At 50.0% G+C, this 17,028-nt stretch overlaps 1 protein-coding gene across 1 annotated transcript in view; it reads right to left on the bottom strand.

The window, feature by feature from the left end:
* Positions 1-303: 303 nt before the first annotated feature.
* The window catches only part of Cnnm4 (cyclin and CBS domain divalent metal cation transport mediator 4), a 39,977-nt gene continuing 23,252 nt past the window's right edge, over positions 304-17,028 (bottom strand). The window contains exons 2-7 of the mRNA XM_021631589.2: positions 10,906-11,049; positions 10,492-10,626; positions 9,283-9,452; positions 8,872-8,968; positions 3,336-3,517; positions 304-2,746 (exon numbers count right to left, since the gene is read on the bottom strand). Coding sequence (XP_021487264.1) covers positions 2,549-2,746; positions 3,336-3,517; positions 8,872-8,968; positions 9,283-9,452; positions 10,492-10,626; positions 10,906-11,049 — 926 coding nt within the window. The 3' untranslated portion in view covers positions 304-2,548. The remainder of the gene's footprint in view (positions 2,747-3,335; positions 3,518-8,871; positions 8,969-9,282; positions 9,453-10,491; positions 10,627-10,905; positions 11,050-17,028) is intronic.

Genomic DNA, 17,028 nt, shown 5'->3' with positions numbered 1-17,028 from the left:
TCCTGTCCCAAGTGACAGCCAGTCACTTCTGTCTCTACAACCAACGAAAGAGTCTAGAGGCAAAACACCAAGTTAAGGGGCTGGAGAGATGGCTCAGTGGCTAAGAGCACTGTCTACTTTCCAGAGGTCTCGAGTTCAATTCCCAGCAACCACATAGTGACTCACAACCATCTATACTGGGATCTGATGTCCTCTTCTGGTATGCAGGTGTACATGCAGATAGAACATTCACCTACATTAAATAAATAAATAAATCATTAAAAACAAACAAACAAAAACACTGAGTTAAATGCTCACCGAGACTTATATGCATTTCATTTTTTATTACCAATCAAAAATAAATTCCATATATTGTTTAGCAAATATTATCATTGTTTTGTGACAAAAGACACAAGAGTCATAACAACAAAACTCCCCGAGAGTCAAACTCATAACAATGCCAAAATAAATCACAAAAATATACAAATTAAAATCTTAATGCAAAATAAATAGGAGTCACTTGCTACGGTGGCTGTGACTTGCCTACCCACTTGGATGCCGTCTGCGAAGTCTCCCTTCCCGGGAAGACACGCAGACTGGGCCAGTTCCAGGGTCAGGCTCAGCCCAGGAACCAGAGGTTGGAAGAGGAAGTGAAACATTGCACTGGGAGGAGAAAGTCATCAGACCAGTAATGTTTGAAGATAATTATGACCCTCTGTAAGGAGTGATTCTAAATGAGGAGGGGAGTTGCGGGGAAGGGTGGACTGCCTGTCGGTGGTGGTGACTGCATGCAGAGAGGTAGCTGAGGAGGCGTGTACACCTGCTACTTCTGCCTCACACCCACCACGTGGTGTTGCGTGCCCGGCATCTGGTCTCTCAGGAACACAGCTGCGTACCTCCTAGGGACTCAGGAGCACGCTGTACCTACACAAGACTAAGGGTTTTTAAGGACTAGAGGTATGGTGTCTTTTTCCCTTATAGCTGAAACTACCTTCTGCGAGCGGAAGAGACCTCAGACTAGCTGGGGTATAGGACACCCTGGTCCTAGGAGTTAGGGATCTCTGGGTACGTAGAGACAGAGTACCTAGAGTGACAGGCCTCCACGAGCTGAGGAAAGGAGTGAATAAACATTACATACAAGGCCTGTGGCCGCGCTTGCCTGGATCTTCTACCCCAGCTCCTACTCTTTCCAACAAAAGAGCAGATGTGACCCTTGGTCCTACAGTCTGCCCCGCTCTGTCCCACGGCCTGACTCCACTCGGGTCTCCCAGAGTGGTGCTGGGGTAGGGCTTCACAGGGTGTGTGTCACTCAGCAGCACCAACAGTTCAGCCCAAGCTCATCATTGCCCTTTCACTAGCGTAAGCCTCCAGTGGAGGGAACAGGGCTATCCACTGCATGCCAACAGGTGGAATCCCACTTTCCTGGGCCCTCTTAAGTGTGAAATAAGGTCAGGCAAGCCTCGGCCAGCTACACAGGCAAGGGCATAAAGAACCAGCCTGGGTGGCTCCCAACAAGTCCTGTGCCTAGTCCCAAGAGTGACGGGTACAGAGATAAGAATGGGAGCCAGGGAAGAGTCTTCCTGAGCTGCGCCTGCCTCTTCTTGCAGGTATGGGTGGGCAGTAGAACTACACACAGATCCGTGGCCAGATTTAGCTTGGAAACAAAAGGAGTGCCCAACAAGTCACCTCCAAAGGAGGTGCCCTCCCCTTTGAGGAAGCCTTTGGTAAAACTGAGGGCATGGCTAGGAAGCAGATAAGCCAATGTAGACCCAAAGACCATGCCTAACTCTTAGAGCCAGACCCTTACAGGAGAAAATTGTCCAGAGGGGTTGATGGGAGGCAGGGCATGGGCCTCATCAGAGTCCTGACTCACCAGGAGAGCCTGTGGGCAGAGTCGGAGAAGATCACCGGATCCGGTAGTTGACAAGAGCAGATGTGTTCCTCTGTGATGTCAGCAGGGCCACTGTGTCCCTGATCAGTTACTTGGCACCTCAGTGCGTGTGTCCAAGCAGTTGATGTCATTATCATCTGGATCACTGCATCCCAGGTAGAACCTCTTCCTCCCAGGAGTCCCCTCCTGTGGGCTTCAGGCCTCCACTGCTGCACAGGAATGGCTCCGAGAGTGACAGACACAGGCTGCAAGGTCTTCGTTATGGCTATTGCTTCCTGGGGGGAGGGCCCCTCCTCCTCTTTTAAAGTTTGTGGAGTTTCTTTAAAAGAATTTTTTTTTTTTTTTTTTTTTTTTACGTAAAGTTCCTTAACCCTGTCTTCCCTTCCCAAATGATATTTAAAAAGAGGAGCAATGAGCCTAGCTTAAAAATTCTCTCAGTGTTAAAAAAAAAAAAAAAAAAAAAAAAAAGCCCAGCCTTTGCTTACTAGCTGGGCTGGGCAGGCATCATGTCAGAGCGAGGTCCCCATCTGCAGCCAGGTCCCCTCAGCAGGGGTGTCTGGTCGCTCAGTCATGCAGGACATCTACCTGCACCCCTTCTAGCCTATCAGGCTCCCTGACTTCATGTGGGCCCACTGGGGAGACCCCCGCAGGGTGGGCGGGAGTCCCCGGGCCCTCCTGTCAGATGGCACCCTCCTGCGAGGCTCTGTGCAGCAAGGAGTTGCGTTCATTGAGGAGAGTCGTGGTCTCGTCCACCACAGGCAGCTCAGACTTCTCCGTAAAGTTCTCTGAGCAAGTGGCACAGCCGTCCAAGGTGAGCTGAGGGCTGTTGTCCATGCGGGAGGCCAGCAGCCCATTCTGGTACTGCTGTCTTGTGATCTGTAGAGGGGAGGAGAGAGACAGGTGGGGATGGGGTGAGCGAGCAGGGCAGAAGATGAGGTGTGGACCCAGCTAGACTGGGCCAGGAGAGATGTGATGAGGCAGGGCCTTCCGAAAGAGCTGGGAGAAAAAGTGTTCTAGGGCCAGCAAGAGGGCTTAGTTGGTAACACACACACACACACACACACATACACACACACAGAGAGACAGACAGACAGACAACACCATCATCATCATCACTGTCATTGGCTAAGTGTGATAGTACATATCTTAGTTCCAGCACTCAGGAGACTATAGCAGGAGGTTTTCAGAGCTTGACGCCAGGACTACACAGTCAGACTGTCTCAAGAAAACAAAAATATAAAACAAGAGGAACTAGGAATGTAGTTCCACAGTACAGGGCTTCCCTGGCATGTACAAGGGCCTAAGAGAAATACAACAGCTGACATCATCTAAATTTTTCTTAAGGACAAAAAAAAAAAGGTGGGGGGAGGGGCTTCAGGTCTCAACAGCCCACACTGGCGCCAAGACAGAGCCATCTAAATGCATAAGGCAGGAGAGCAGAAGCAGGAACCTGAGAGGCACTTACCTTAATGTACTGCAGGTCTGTGAGTGCCCGGACGCTGAAGTCACAGACATACTGGCCCATGATGCAGCTGCCAAACTGGCTGCTGCCTCCCAGGGATGAGGAGGGTACCGTTTCTGTGTTGCGGTCTGGGTAACTGAGGGAGGCCGACCGGCTGAGCGGCGTCGGGTGGGCTGGGGACCGCTCTGTGGGGACAGCACACAATCAGCACGGGGCCTGCCCTCATGCTTGTCCAGCGCCTGACCTGACCCCAACCTCGGATGTTAGGGACACCAGCCATGTCCGCCCCCGGAGCAGGCCACAGTTCTCAGGGGCAAACGGGAGTGCACACACACAGAAGCTCTAACTGCACAGAGCCAGTGAGTTAGTCTGCTTCAAAGTGTCACATGGTAAGTAGTAAAAATGCCAACCAAGCAAACTGACCAAAAAGTGAAAACCAAGACATTCGTGGCCAGAAAACACCTCATTAGTCAAGTATAACACAATGATTTCCCACATGACAGACAAACCACCATCCTGTCTAACTTTTGCCATGTGACCCACACTTAAAAATAAAAAAATTTGGGAGAAGGGCTGGAGACGCAGCTTAGTTAAGCTTGATTCGTGATCATGAGGACTGGTGTTTGGATCCCAGGAGCCATACATCAAGCCTGGTATCCTACCAACACCTGTAACTGTTGTCAAGGCACTCTGGCTTCCACATAGAAATGCACACACTCACACCTGCATATCTACTCATGCGGACACACATAGATTAAAAAGTAAAAAAAAATAAAATAAAATAAAATAAATAAAAAAATGGTTTCTCTGTGTAGCCTTGGCTGTCCTGGAACTCTCTCTGTAGACCAGGCTGGCCTCAAACTCACAGAGACTGGCCTGCGTCTGCCTCCCAGAGCGCTGGGACTAAAGGTGTGTGTCACCACTGACTGGCTAAGTAAAGTCATTTTTCACACTTTCGGAAGCAGGGTCTCCTCACACAGCACAAGCTGCCCTCCGACTCGCAATTCTACAGCTACCTCCCACGTGTTGGGATTATAGAGGCACAGTATCATAACCGCCTGAAACTGTATACTTTAAAACAAAACATATGTGTTAAGAAGGAAGAACTCACGAGCTCAGCCCAGTGGCACATGCCTCTGGTCCCAGAACTCAGGAAGCTGAGGTGAAAGATCATGAATTTTAGGCTAGCCTCAGCTACAGTGAAACCTTGTCTCAGAAAAAAAAAAAAAAAGAAGACAATGAAGAAGATGATGCCGGGCATGGTGGTGCATGCCTGTAACCCCTGAGAACTAAGGGAGGCAGAGGCCGGCAGATCTCTCTGAGTTCAAGGTCAGCCTAGTCTACAAAATTGGTCCAGGACGGCCAGGGCTACACAAGAAACCCTGTCTCTGAAAAAAAACAAAAAGAAAAAGAAAAAGGAAAGACATAGTTTTCATTCTCACTACTAACCTGATCCTGGCAACATGACGCCTGTCACCCCTACAGTGCTCTTAAGAGGGTCAAAGGTGTGGTCCAGGTGTAACATCAACCCTGGCAGAGGAATACGGGAACAGGCCCTACCCAAGTGAGGGCAGTGACTGGAATCTAGAGGAAACATGAAGAAACCAAGGCCCCAAGGTGTCCCCATCTTGGGCTCTCAGTTCTGAGCACAGTGAAGTGTGCAGAGGTGCTAACTGAGGAGTGAGAGGCTGAGCTGCTCTGCTCTGAGTACCTATGAAGTTACTGGCCCCTGAGTTAGCTACAACACAGCAGAGACGGAAAGAACAGGGCAGCCAGCGGCTCAGCGGGCCAATGCAGCCTTTAACCAAGTAAGATAATGCAGGTGCCTGCACACAGCTGTGACTGCCACTCAGAAAAAAACTAGGAACATACGGGTAACAGCTCCACTACTAAGACCGAAGAACAGAGGAGGGCCATGTGCAAGGAGCTAATGAAAATAGAAACTCTGCTTAAGTTCTGGGGAAAAAAAGGAATGCTGGCATTATTACTTGATACTGTCGCACTAAGTGCTAGCCAAATGGCGCAGCAGGTAGACTTGCCACCAAGCCTAACGCCACTAGTTCAATCCTCAGGACAACACAGTGGAGAGGAGAACTGACTCCCACAAGTTGTCCTCTGACCTCCCATGTGCACATATACACATACAAAATTGTGATAAACTAACAAATAGTTCCTATTAACTATTGGAATGGCAAGATGCTCTTCAGTCAATACTCACTAACACAACAGAGCTGAATTTGTTGTTTACTACAGAGCTGAGGATCAGACCCAGGGCCTGGAACATACTAGCCAAAAGTTCTATCATTGAGTTGTCCCGGGAACTGAACCCAAAGTTCCCAGTACTACATGCATGCATAACCAGCCTGGGCTACACAGTGAGTTTCAAGCCATTCTAGGCCACAGAATAAGACCTAGTCTAAACAAACAAACAAACAAAATCAAAAATCAACAACAACAACAACAAACCATGGGCATTGTAGGGTGTCATGTGGCCACTGGGAACTGGGCCTGGGTAGTCTACAAAAGCAGTGATAACACTCTTAACTACTGAGCCATCTTTCCAGCCCATATTTTTTTTAAAGGTTAAAAGTTTTTACATATTCTACGTATGTGAGTGCTCAGTCTGCAGGTACACCTGCGCGCCAGAAGAGAACATCAGATCCCATTATAGCTGGCTATGACACACCCTGTGGTAGTGGAGAACTGAACTCAGGACCTCTGGCAGAGGGGTCAGTGCTCTGAACCACTGAGCTGTCTCTCCAGGCCCTTTCTTCTTATTTTTTTTAATTTGCGTGCATGCATGTACATGTATGAACATGCATGTGGGGGTGAAGAAGACCTTCTGCCTGCCCTCTGAGGAGGAGATTTATGGAAGAGTGTCCAACTTAGATATAAACATCAGGATTCAGGCTATGCATGCGTGACCATCCATGAAACAAGAATAAGGACAGGGAGGGAGGCTGAGGTCAGTGAGTGAAAACTAAGTCACCATTTTATTTATTATTGTAAGACAGGGGGTCAGAATAGAACCACCATGTGGTTGTTGAGAATTGAGCTCAGGACCTCTGAAAGTTCATGGTGTACTGTGAAACACTAAGAGAAAGTTTCAAACATAAAAAGTAAAAACTTAGGGTCTAGGTATTTAGCTGAGTGGTAGGATGTGTCTAGAATGTGTGAAGCTTTGGGTTCCATCCCTACAGGGAACACACACACACACATACACACACAGAGATAGAAAGACAGAGACAAACAGAGCTTGTTTTTTTTTTTTTTTTTTTTTTTTTTTTTTTTGTTGCTGTTTGTTTTTTAAAGAACAAAAACCTAATGATACAAGTATAAAATGGGAGCTGACTGAACGACCTGTCAGGTTTTAGGGCTTTCAGGCCTGGCTGGTCAGAATCTGGAGGTGACCGGGTCCTTCTAAATCCTGTGCAGCTGTGGTACATGTGAAGACCTTCAAGCTAAATATCTCTAACTGCTCCCACGATTCCCAGGAAGGGCCATGTCCAGAAACAGCACCTGGCATTTGGCTTTTTCCTAAGTACTTGCTAATAGGAATACCACATTTTAGTTGTTACAGAGAAAATGGAAATAATGAAACTTGGACTCTAAGAAATTCTGAATCAGCTCTCTCACTTACTGCCCACCAAAGCTCTATGAGCTGGGTACAGAGTTAGTCCCGTTTTTCATTCGGGAAAAACAAGGGGTGGGTTTGGCTCAGAACAGTGGATACAGACTCAGAGGGATGGCCTGCCTCTGGGGCCGGGTCTCATCCTGCCGGGCTATGAAGAAGGATGAGAAGGCCTGAGAGCGCTGATGGGGTGGCATGCCATTCTGCAGAGGTGTGTGAGCAGGTTGGAGCAAGATGCTGGCCAGCCGGGCTTGTTTTCCTCCAGGCTACAGCACACAGGCCACCGTCTGGGCAGAGTACACAGCTCTGTGTCTGCTGGATGATGCTTTCTCGAGAACTTTGGAAAGGCCCTTCCAGGCCAGAAACTGAGCCCTAAGCCACGCCAAGTTGGGATGGACCATAAGTGAGCTCAGCAGGAAGTCCCCAGGTTCCTAGAGGAGCCATTAGTGCAGCTGCAGTACAAAGCTCTAGCAACAGGTGGCGCTGTGCACTTCTCCAGCATGCCTCATTACCTGAAAGCCAGGAGAGCAGGGTGTTGAGCTTGCCAGGGGAACACCCCGCCTGCACAGGAGGCGCTGGAGCAACAGAGGAGAAGTCAGTGACCTGAGAGGGGTCACACGCCACAGGAACAGGATGGAGAAGCATATTCAATAGGCCAGGCTATCTCAAGCAAGGAAAGGTGGGAGTGGCACACGATCTCATCTAAGGGACTCGCTTAGCGGGGAAGGGAACTCAGGACAGACCAAGGAGCCCTGTGCAGAGAAAGTGCTCAGAGCCGTCTCCCCTGGACCTTACAGCCACTGTCTACATCAGCACTGGGTGGAGTCCTTTATACCAAACAAGATCCAAATGAGTTCCAAACAAGGCCTCCCTAAACACTAGCTGGTGCACCCCTACAGTCTCAGCCTCAGGAGACTAGGGCAGGAGGGGGAAGAGTCCGAGGCCAGTTACAAAGGAAGGCCATTTCAAAAACCAAAGCACAAGGATGCTCTCAGCAGCTGACAGGTTCAGGCGAGGTGCACCTTCTCTGGATCCCGGCTTGTTTGCCTTCAATCTTGACCCCGGGAGCCTATAATACCTGACTCATCCTAGCACATAGACAGAGAAGGCTGTGTCGATATTCATGGGTGCCCTGGCCCGGTGTGAGCTTCTTGTCAAGGGCAGTGACAAGTGTGGCACAGGGATTCCCCAAGAGTTACAGCCAAAACCCTATTGGCATAGCCTGTTCCAGGCACTAAAGATGGCTCTTGTTTTTTCCCCTGCAGTAATCTGCCAACGTCAGAGTGGTCACACAAGGCAAAGCCCAGGAGGGTGAGACTTTCTAGGGTGTTGAGGTTCCACCCTTTCCCAAAATGACCTCCCAAACAGGGGACAGCTGAGCCACCCAAGCCCAGAGGTGATCTTTGGGAGGGCCCAGCTCCCAATGCCTGCCTCTGTTCTCAGAACCAAGCCTGACTGAAATGCAGTAGCTGAGGCCTGGAGAAGCCGACGCCATCTCCAGCCTTCCCAGGCTGCGCTACTACCCAACACCAGCACTTAGCACTCCCTGATTCCCCAGGTGCCGATCCTCCACGTGCCCCTGTCCTGTCCTGACGTCTTAGTCTGTGATTGTCCATCCTGTGGTCCCCTACCTGTCTATTCTGATCTCATCATGCTGTGAAAGGCATTTGATTATCTTGGTTTCCAAAGCCCATGAACTGCCTGGTCCTCTGACCATCTCTGTCTGCCTAGTCTTTCCCACACTACCTCAAGCCACCCTCGGTTCCTCTCTTGCCCTGGCCTTCAACGAGGAAGGCTGTTCCATACCCATAGGCCTGACAGCTCCAGCCTCTACCTGCCTCCTTCTGACATGAGCCTTCCAGGCTGCCCTTAATTTACAAGTGCCAGAGGGAACTGGCCACAACTCACCGGAGGATACCGAGGTCAGAGCCATGGTCCCATAGTACGAGAAGGCACCCGTCTCAAATTTCATGTTCTCCTTTCCTGCTTCGACTTCCACCTTCCCCTGAAAGAGCACAGGTTAGGGGTACCACGTGGCTTGAAGAGAGGTCTGAGGCCTGTGTGCCAACAGGAGAGGGGTCACACTGGGGCACCTCCACAGAACAGAGAGGTGTGAATGCCGGCCCCAGAGCCCTGCAGCATTCAAAGCCTTGACCGTGTGGGCACAAGAGTGGCCTCCGGGGAGACTGTGGGCAACCCAGAGCAAGCCAGGCCAGGCTCAAGAGTAGTTTGCACACTCTGAGCGGCTCATCCAAAGGTGGCGCAGGTGGAGGGAGGGGCCAGTGGCCTGTGCACCTAGGCCCAGCGTCAGAGGCTCACCTGCAGGATGAGGACGAAGTAGTCTGCCGGCTTGTTCCGGTTGTACAGGTAATGGTGGACATGGTACTTGTTGTGCTCATCAAACTTGAGCTCCTGGATGACATCTGGGTATTTGAGCAGCCGAAGCAGGATCTTCTCTGATATCAGAGGGGGGCTAAACTGGGACACCTCTGCAGGAGAGAGAGGGACTTCACATGGGGCCGGAACTAGGCAGGCCTGGATCTGGGTCACTGCTGCGCCAGCACCCTCTGTACTAAGACAGCTTCCTCCCTGCTTGGGCCATATCCTCAGTCTGCAGCTCCCTGGGAAGGACCACACTTGGCTTCTGCTGCTTAGATGGTATCTGTCAGCCTACACGGCCCCAGTACTAACAGTCATGACCTCTGGTGGATTACTGAACTTATATGCCTCAGTTTTCTCGTCAGTAAGATGGGGACACAACTTCCCTGGGGGGCCTCAAGCTTAAGTGAGTAACACGGTAGGGCGTTTAGAGACATTCTCGGCTTGTGCCTGTTAAGTAAGCGCTCCTGCAAGGGGGCTGGATGATGGCTCAGTGATGGCACTGTCTGCTCTTCCAAAGGACCCGCACAGCAGCTCACCAATTGTCTGTAACTCTAGTTCCAGGGATCTGACACCCTCACACCAATACGCATACAGTAAAAAATAAATAAATTATTTGAAAATGTTCCTACGATCACTAGTCTCTGCGTCAACAACCAGCAAGACACAAGGAGAAAGGAATCCGTGCGCCCTCAAGTGATCCAGAAAGGGAGCTGCAGCAGGGGTGAGCACATCCATGGGGCAGGGCCTGGGTCCTGAAGGTGCTTTGAATTAGAGGTGGCAAGAGAGAACTGCAGCCCTGCAGCCCTGCAGAGTATCCACAGGGAAGTTGGGCGGCTCCACTGTAACAGGCTCTTCAGGGCGGGTGAGCACTGCAGGAGTCGACAGCCTGACGGCGGGGGCGGGCCGGGGCTCCCAGCTATCCCTTGGCGGCTCCATGCTTGCTCTGTAAACTAACTAGATTGTTCCTGGAAGTCTGTGGCAGCCACGAATGGTGAACAAGCCAAAGAAGGGAGGGGGGGATGGTAGGACCCCTCCAAGGTGAATGTGTCCCAGAACTCGCTGTTTCTGTGGGAGGAATGGCCAGAGGCCTAGGGTTACTCCCTCTGTATTTCCACCCATATCGGAAGGCGCTTCCCACACTCTTACCTGTGGCCAGGAAGCGATGAGCAGCCAGAAGCAGCTGAGGTGAGATCTTCACTTTGAGTTCATTGTCAGTGTCCTTGAAGGCAGAGAAGTCACGCTTGTTCTTCATAGATACCCGTTTCCGGGTTCGATTGTCAGCTGCAAGAGGAAATGTCTGGAACTGAAATCACCGACCCCAGGACTGGAACCAGACCCCCTAGTTCCGAGGCCCCAGGCAGGGAGGGCAGAGGAGGTCTCCTGTCACTGTGCTCCGCGCTGTATTCCCGTCTCACTTCGGCCAGTATAGGGTGCCTGGCTGGCTACTTGGCCTGGCTCGGGGGCCCAGGGCCTTCACAACCTGCCTGGAAGCCTTTCTACCTGGGCTACCAAACTTGGGAGACAGTGGGACTGTGGGCCTGTGGAGAGGGCTAAACTCACTGTACATGTCCGACTCGTCCAAGATCTCAGACTTGATGATCTCCTCGATGACGTCCTCCAGGGTGACCAGGCCCAGTACCTCGTAGAAGGGGTCACCCTCACCCTCATTGTTCACCTTCTGCACAATGGCCAGGTGGGACTTCCCTGTGAGAACAGCACACTAGGTCAGGCATGAAACAATGCCAACACATTGAGGGCTGAGTCACCGGGGCTTTTTTTCCTTTCTGGGTTTCTGATGCTTCTTCCACAAGCAGATACGCTCTCATGAGCAGGAAGACCGCAGTCCCCTTAAAGGCATTACACTAAGGACCTTTGTCTAAAGAGGATGGAAACCGTATGTGGTGACTCACATCTGCCATCCCAATACCCAGGATGCAGAGGCAGGAGGATTGCTGGAGGTCTGAGGCTATGCTGGGTTACACAGTCAACCCTGGCCAGCCTAGATTATAAACAACCCCCTGTCACAAGAAGAAGAGAAGAAGATGAAAAAGAAAAGGAAGAAGCCAGGGGTGGTGGCGCATGCCTGTGATCCCAGCACTGAGGGAGGCAGAGGCAGGCAGATCTCTGTGAGTTTGAGGCCAGCTTGGTCTACTAAATGAGTCCAGGACAGCCAAAGCTACACAGAGAAACCCTATCTAAAAAAAAAAAAAAAAAAAAAGAGGAGGAGGAGGAGACCTAAGGAGGGATAAAATGACAGGCTCTGTCTGCCTGGTGCTGCCTGCCAGGGGTTCTGAGGCCTCTGGGAAGGGAGGCTACAGTAGGAAGCCCTTGATCAAGGGCATGCATACGACAGCTAGACAGAGTGTCTAGCACTGCCCAGGGCCTCATGGGCCACCATGGGGAGTTCAGTCACACAGCTCTGCCTGGAAAATTCCCCTGCAGAGATCCAGGGATGGCCTACTGTGCAAAGCCAAGGCTCTGGGTCTCAGTGTCACGAGCTAGCAAATGAGCTCACTGTATCAGGCCAGGCGGGCGGGAAGGCTCCTGGGCTCCCTATGAGGTGCTCACCCGGCTCTCATACTCCAGGAAACAAAAACAGAAATAGTCTACAAGGGTTTGGTCACCCTAAACATGGAAAGGTGTGCTCATTAGGGCACATACACACCCACCCATGACATAACACACACACACGGAGACCTAGAGCCCTGGAGACCTCTGCAGGCTAAGCGTGGCATGCCCCATCTCCCAAACTAATGTTGAGGCCAGAAGTCCTTTGAAACACCCTTGAGAGGGGGCACCTGCCAGGGTTCTCAGGCCACAGACAATGCCTCGGTCCCAAGAGAGAATCTTCAGAACCCCTAAGGGCGCCCTGGGGAGAAGGAGGAGAACTGAGGTCTCAGAAGAGAGTGAACCGGCGCAGCTCTACCCACATGCTGAAGGGAGTGCTGCATCTGAGTGCTTCACCTATGTGCCAGTTACTATGCCACACCCAGGTTGTAGGCAGAACCATAACTGCACCAACTCCTCTAGAGAGGAGCCATCAAAGGCAGTATGTCTGCCACAGCTAAGACCTTGGTATCCGGCCCCAGGGCCTCTTCTCACTGAGGAGTGCGCGTCTCTAGCGGGCAGTGTGTACAAAGGTTTGAGCTACTCAACTCAGCAGGGCTAGGAAGGGAGAGCAACTTTTAGTCTCTCCCAGACTGGTTCCACTTAAAACCCTGTTGATGATGGCCAGTGTGGGTAAAAGTGGCCCCCACTTCACTGGGCTAGTGGACAGGCAACAGGACGCAACAGGTAAGCAGATGAAGGCAAGGCAAGTTGTCTCAAAATGAAGGCTCTGTAACCTTGGACCTAGACATTCCACTCCTAAGAATGTATCCTACAGAGACATAGTTGTCACAAAAGCACAAACACACAAAAGAGAGGGTGCCCATCTCAACCCTGTCGACAGGCCCCAAACAAACCCTCCTAAATCAGCAGACACAGCAACACTAGACAGGAGCTCCCAGCTGCTCTTAGAATGTCAGAGAGCTGGGCAGACAAACGTGGAACAGAGCCCCACATGCACTGTTAAGCAGCAGAACCAGGTCATCAGCTGCACAGGCATGAAGGAGCCGTAAGAGCTTGAACTGGCCCAGAAATAGCCAGAAGTGTTGATAGGACGCAATTTTGACAATGTACAGCGTTTGAGGGTCCTGAAGTTTGAGCAGTAGCTCATGGGTGGAATGTGTGTCAGTGTGCTCCAGCCCTGGGCTGCAGTCCTTAGCACTGCAAATTAAATCTGAAAGAAAAAGGACAAGGACAAAGAGAAACTGATGGGAGTCTTTAGTGGGCAAAGATCCCTGTGTCTCACGGGTCATCGTCATCGTCATCAGCATCACCTCCTTGGTTCTGGGTTTTCTCTATGTGCATATGTGGGGAGGAGAGGTGTGTGTGAGTGCAGCTGCCCACAGAGGTGAGGAGAAGACAGCAGGTTCCCTGAAGCTGGACTTACAGGTGGTTACAAGCTGTGCTGTTGGGAACTGAACTTAGGACCTCTGCAGGAACAAGAGAAAGTGCTCTTAACCACAGAGCCATCCCTCCAGCCTGTGTCTTGTGACAAGGTTTTGGGGAGCAACATGTTGGTAGGACTGGAATTCAAATACCACCCACCCCTCTGTGAGTTCCTGGGAAGAGCAATCGTAACACAGCCATGGTCGTGCTGGTCTATGGGAAAGGCTGGTGGTTTCCCTAATGGTAGAAATGCCTACTGTAGCAGACAGAACTAGCTGATCCCTAAAGAGGCACCCGCGCTGTTTTGACCCTACCTCCACTCTGATGCTTCTTTGGGAATCCTTTGCTACATACTTGGGCACCTTCTGGTGATGGCTACCCACATGACAACCTCCTTGTAAGTATGTAGAACTAGGGGACCACACTCAGCCCTGCTCAGTGCCAAAAACTCTAGACGCTGGCCCTAAAGATGGCTTATCCACTGGGCTCTACAAGATGTTCCTAGCTAAGAAGCCATTCAGTACCCTCCACTGGGCCAGCTCAGCACCCTACTCCAGCTTTGTGCCTTCTTCTACTCTGCTTTGCCAAAGGGGTCACCTGTTTGTCCTGGCAGAACTCTGTTCTCCACCAGTGACCTTCAGTGGTGAGCTTTCATTCTTAGAGGACCTGCTGGCCAGGAGTTCTTTCTCCTCTCTCCTGGAAACCCCTTTCTTGCTGCCCCGCTGTGTTCCTAGCCCCAGGGCTTCTTCTCTTTCTCTCACCTCTAGTTTGTTTTTTAATAAAAAAGAATTTGTGTGTGTGTTTACTTGGACGTATGTGTCCCGCATGCACACCTGTTGCCACTGGAGGCCAGCAGAGGGCATCACAACCCCAAAGCTGAACTGGAGTTACAGCATTTGTGAGTAGCCAGGTTTTTGTGTTCTGTTTTTGAAAAAGGGTACACCATGTAACTCAGGCTAACCTTGAACTCATGATCCTCCTGACTCAGTTTTTAAGTGCTTGAATTACAAATGTGTGTGGAGGCGTACCACTATGCCTGGCTCTTCTCTGACCTCTTAATGCTGGAGGGCTGAGTCCTCACAGCCGGTACCTTGCCTAGTGAGTCAAATAGTCATGTGTCAAAATAGCTCAAAAACAAAAATAAAATAAAACAAAAACATCCTGGGTTTTTGTTTGTTTGTTTGTTTGAGGCAGGATCTTATGTAGCTGAAACTCCCTATGTAGCTAAGAGTCACCTAGACCCTGATCCTCCTGCTACTACCTCCCAAGTGCCGGGGTTATAGGCCTGCACCATCCTGCCCAGTTTATATGGTGCTGGTGTGGTTATATGGTATGGTTTATATGGTATGGTTTATATGGTATGGTTTATATGGTGTTCCAACACGAGGCTTTGTGCAGGTGAGGCAGGCCTACCAACTGTGCTATACTCACTCCCCAGACTCTAAGATTTTGTAGCCTTCTCCTGTGCCCCAAATCTCCTATCCAACTACAAGCCAAAAGACTCAATGCCGTGAACCTAACGGGGCTAAGAGCTAGCTCATGTGCCTCAGTCTTTCTCAGCCATTTTGTCTTTTGTGAGTTAAGGACAGGAGCAGCAGTGAGCCTTGCCTCCTCTCTTTCCCTATTCCTCCTCATCTTAGCGGGGGAAGAAGGGTAGTGAGTGAGGGGAAGGAAAAAGGGATGCAGAGGTGAGAAGGAAACGTTTTAGGTTTTAGTAATTTGGAACTTCTGTACTGCTGGTTTACCATTTAGAGTAAGATGGTCAATGGGTTTAATCATCACTGGCCACTGCATGTTGAAATGGCAACCTGAGAGCCAAGACGTGCCCACTGCTGTGACAGTGGCATGACTGTTATAGGGCAACCAACCATTTTCTGATTGGATTTGAAGCGTGCTCCAAAGGAGAATTCATGTCTCGTACAGTAAACCTGATCAAAATCCCACAGCGGGGGAGGCCATAGGTCTCCCCGTGAAGCTTAGTAGAGTTGTTTGGCTGAATGGTCATGCTGTCAAACTGCTTTTTAAATATGCTTATTTATGCCCACAGGTCTGTCCTGCTCTCAGCCCTCATCGGAGAAACTTCTTACAGCAGGCAGCAGTTAATGACGGTCAAGTGCTGAGAGCGACTGGAGAGCTCGGCCGCAGCACGGCCACCATGGCCCTACGGCCCCACAGCCATCAACAACCAGGGCTCGGAGAACCTCACGAAAGGTGAGAGGGGAGCTGTGCAGTGCGGTCTAGATGAGGCAGGCCAGGCTGGCGAGTTGCTAACACTCTAACAGACGGCCCCACGCCTATGTGCATACGGGCGCCACCGACTGGACTTAGTGCATTTCTTATTTATTTTTATTTTATGTGTATACGTGTTTTGCCTGCACACGTGCATGTGCCATGGGAGTGCCTGGTGACCTCGGAGGGCAGAATTGGAGTTACAGATGGTTGCGAGCCTCCGTGTAGGTGCTGGGAAACCAGCCAGGACCTCTGCAACCTCTTTACTCTTAACTACTGAACTGACTCTCTAGCCCCTAGACAGGGAGGCAGAGGAAGGTGGATCTCTGAGAGTTCAAGGCCAGCCTGATCTACAAAGTCAGTCCCAGACAGCCAAGACTACAAAGAGAAACCCTGTCTCAAAATGCCAATCAATAAACAAACAAACAACAAAATAAAAAACCAAAAAGAAAAAATAAGAGAGAAGCTGTGAAGCTGGGAGGGATACTTTCAGAGGGATGGGAAGTGAAGATGACCAAACTACATTATATCTATGTATGACATTCTCAAAGAACAAACAAAAATTTTTGTAAAAATAATAAAGCTAACAGATCAGGAGCCAGAGATACAGCTCAGCACTAAAGAGCTGACCTAGTAGGCTAGGGGTTACCACCCTAGCACCATGAAACAAAACTAGGCATATCAACTCAGGACTGGAATTTATCGCTTTCATTATATGGATTGCAACTCTAATATAAAAATGTATTTTAATGAGCTATCTTACTTTGTTGCTGATGATAACTGGACTTGGGCTGCGGCTGAAATAAGAAATGAAGAGTATTTATTTAAATAAATTTATTTATTTATTTATTTAAATAAATAGGTATGTTATTTAAGATACCTAGAGCTGAAGTGCCACACTTTTTAAAGTAGTATGCATTAAAGAACAACTGAGGAAACGTAATGAAATGTTAACATTTGGCTGAGCCATAGATAATTGCTGGCACTTGCCTACTTCTGACCCAAGCCACAACTCCAACTGGTGACACCTGAGGATGGCCTTTTCCTTATTATCGTTTCCTATACAGAGAGCCTGTATCTCCACAATTAATCACATTAATTCTGTAATCAGAAGGAACACACAAAGCAACTTAAAAAAAAAAAAAGGCAGTGTGGAGAGCTAGAGAGATGGCCCAGGGCCAAGTGCATCTGCTGCTCTCTCTGTGGACTGTCTGGTGGCTGGTTCCCAGCAGCCATGCTGGGTGGCTCACAGCTCACAGGACTGTCCTCTTCTGGCCTCCACAAGTACCTGCACACACATGCATGTGCTCACACGCTGACGCACACACACAAAAAAAAAACAAAAACAAAAACAAAAACACCTCAACATTCTAAGGCCTGCAAGATGGCTTGCTGGGTAAAGGTATGGCCAGGGCTTGAATTCAATATTGAGAAGCCACGTGGTAGAAGGAGGGACAGACA

Source organism: Meriones unguiculatus, chromosome 16 (genome assembly GCF_030254825.1).
Source record: "Meriones unguiculatus strain TT.TT164.6M chromosome 16, Bangor_MerUng_6.1, whole genome shotgun sequence".
Lineage (NCBI taxonomy): Eukaryota > Metazoa > Chordata > Mammalia > Rodentia > Muridae > Meriones > Meriones unguiculatus.
This window is presented reverse-complemented; position numbering and strand designations above follow the sequence as displayed.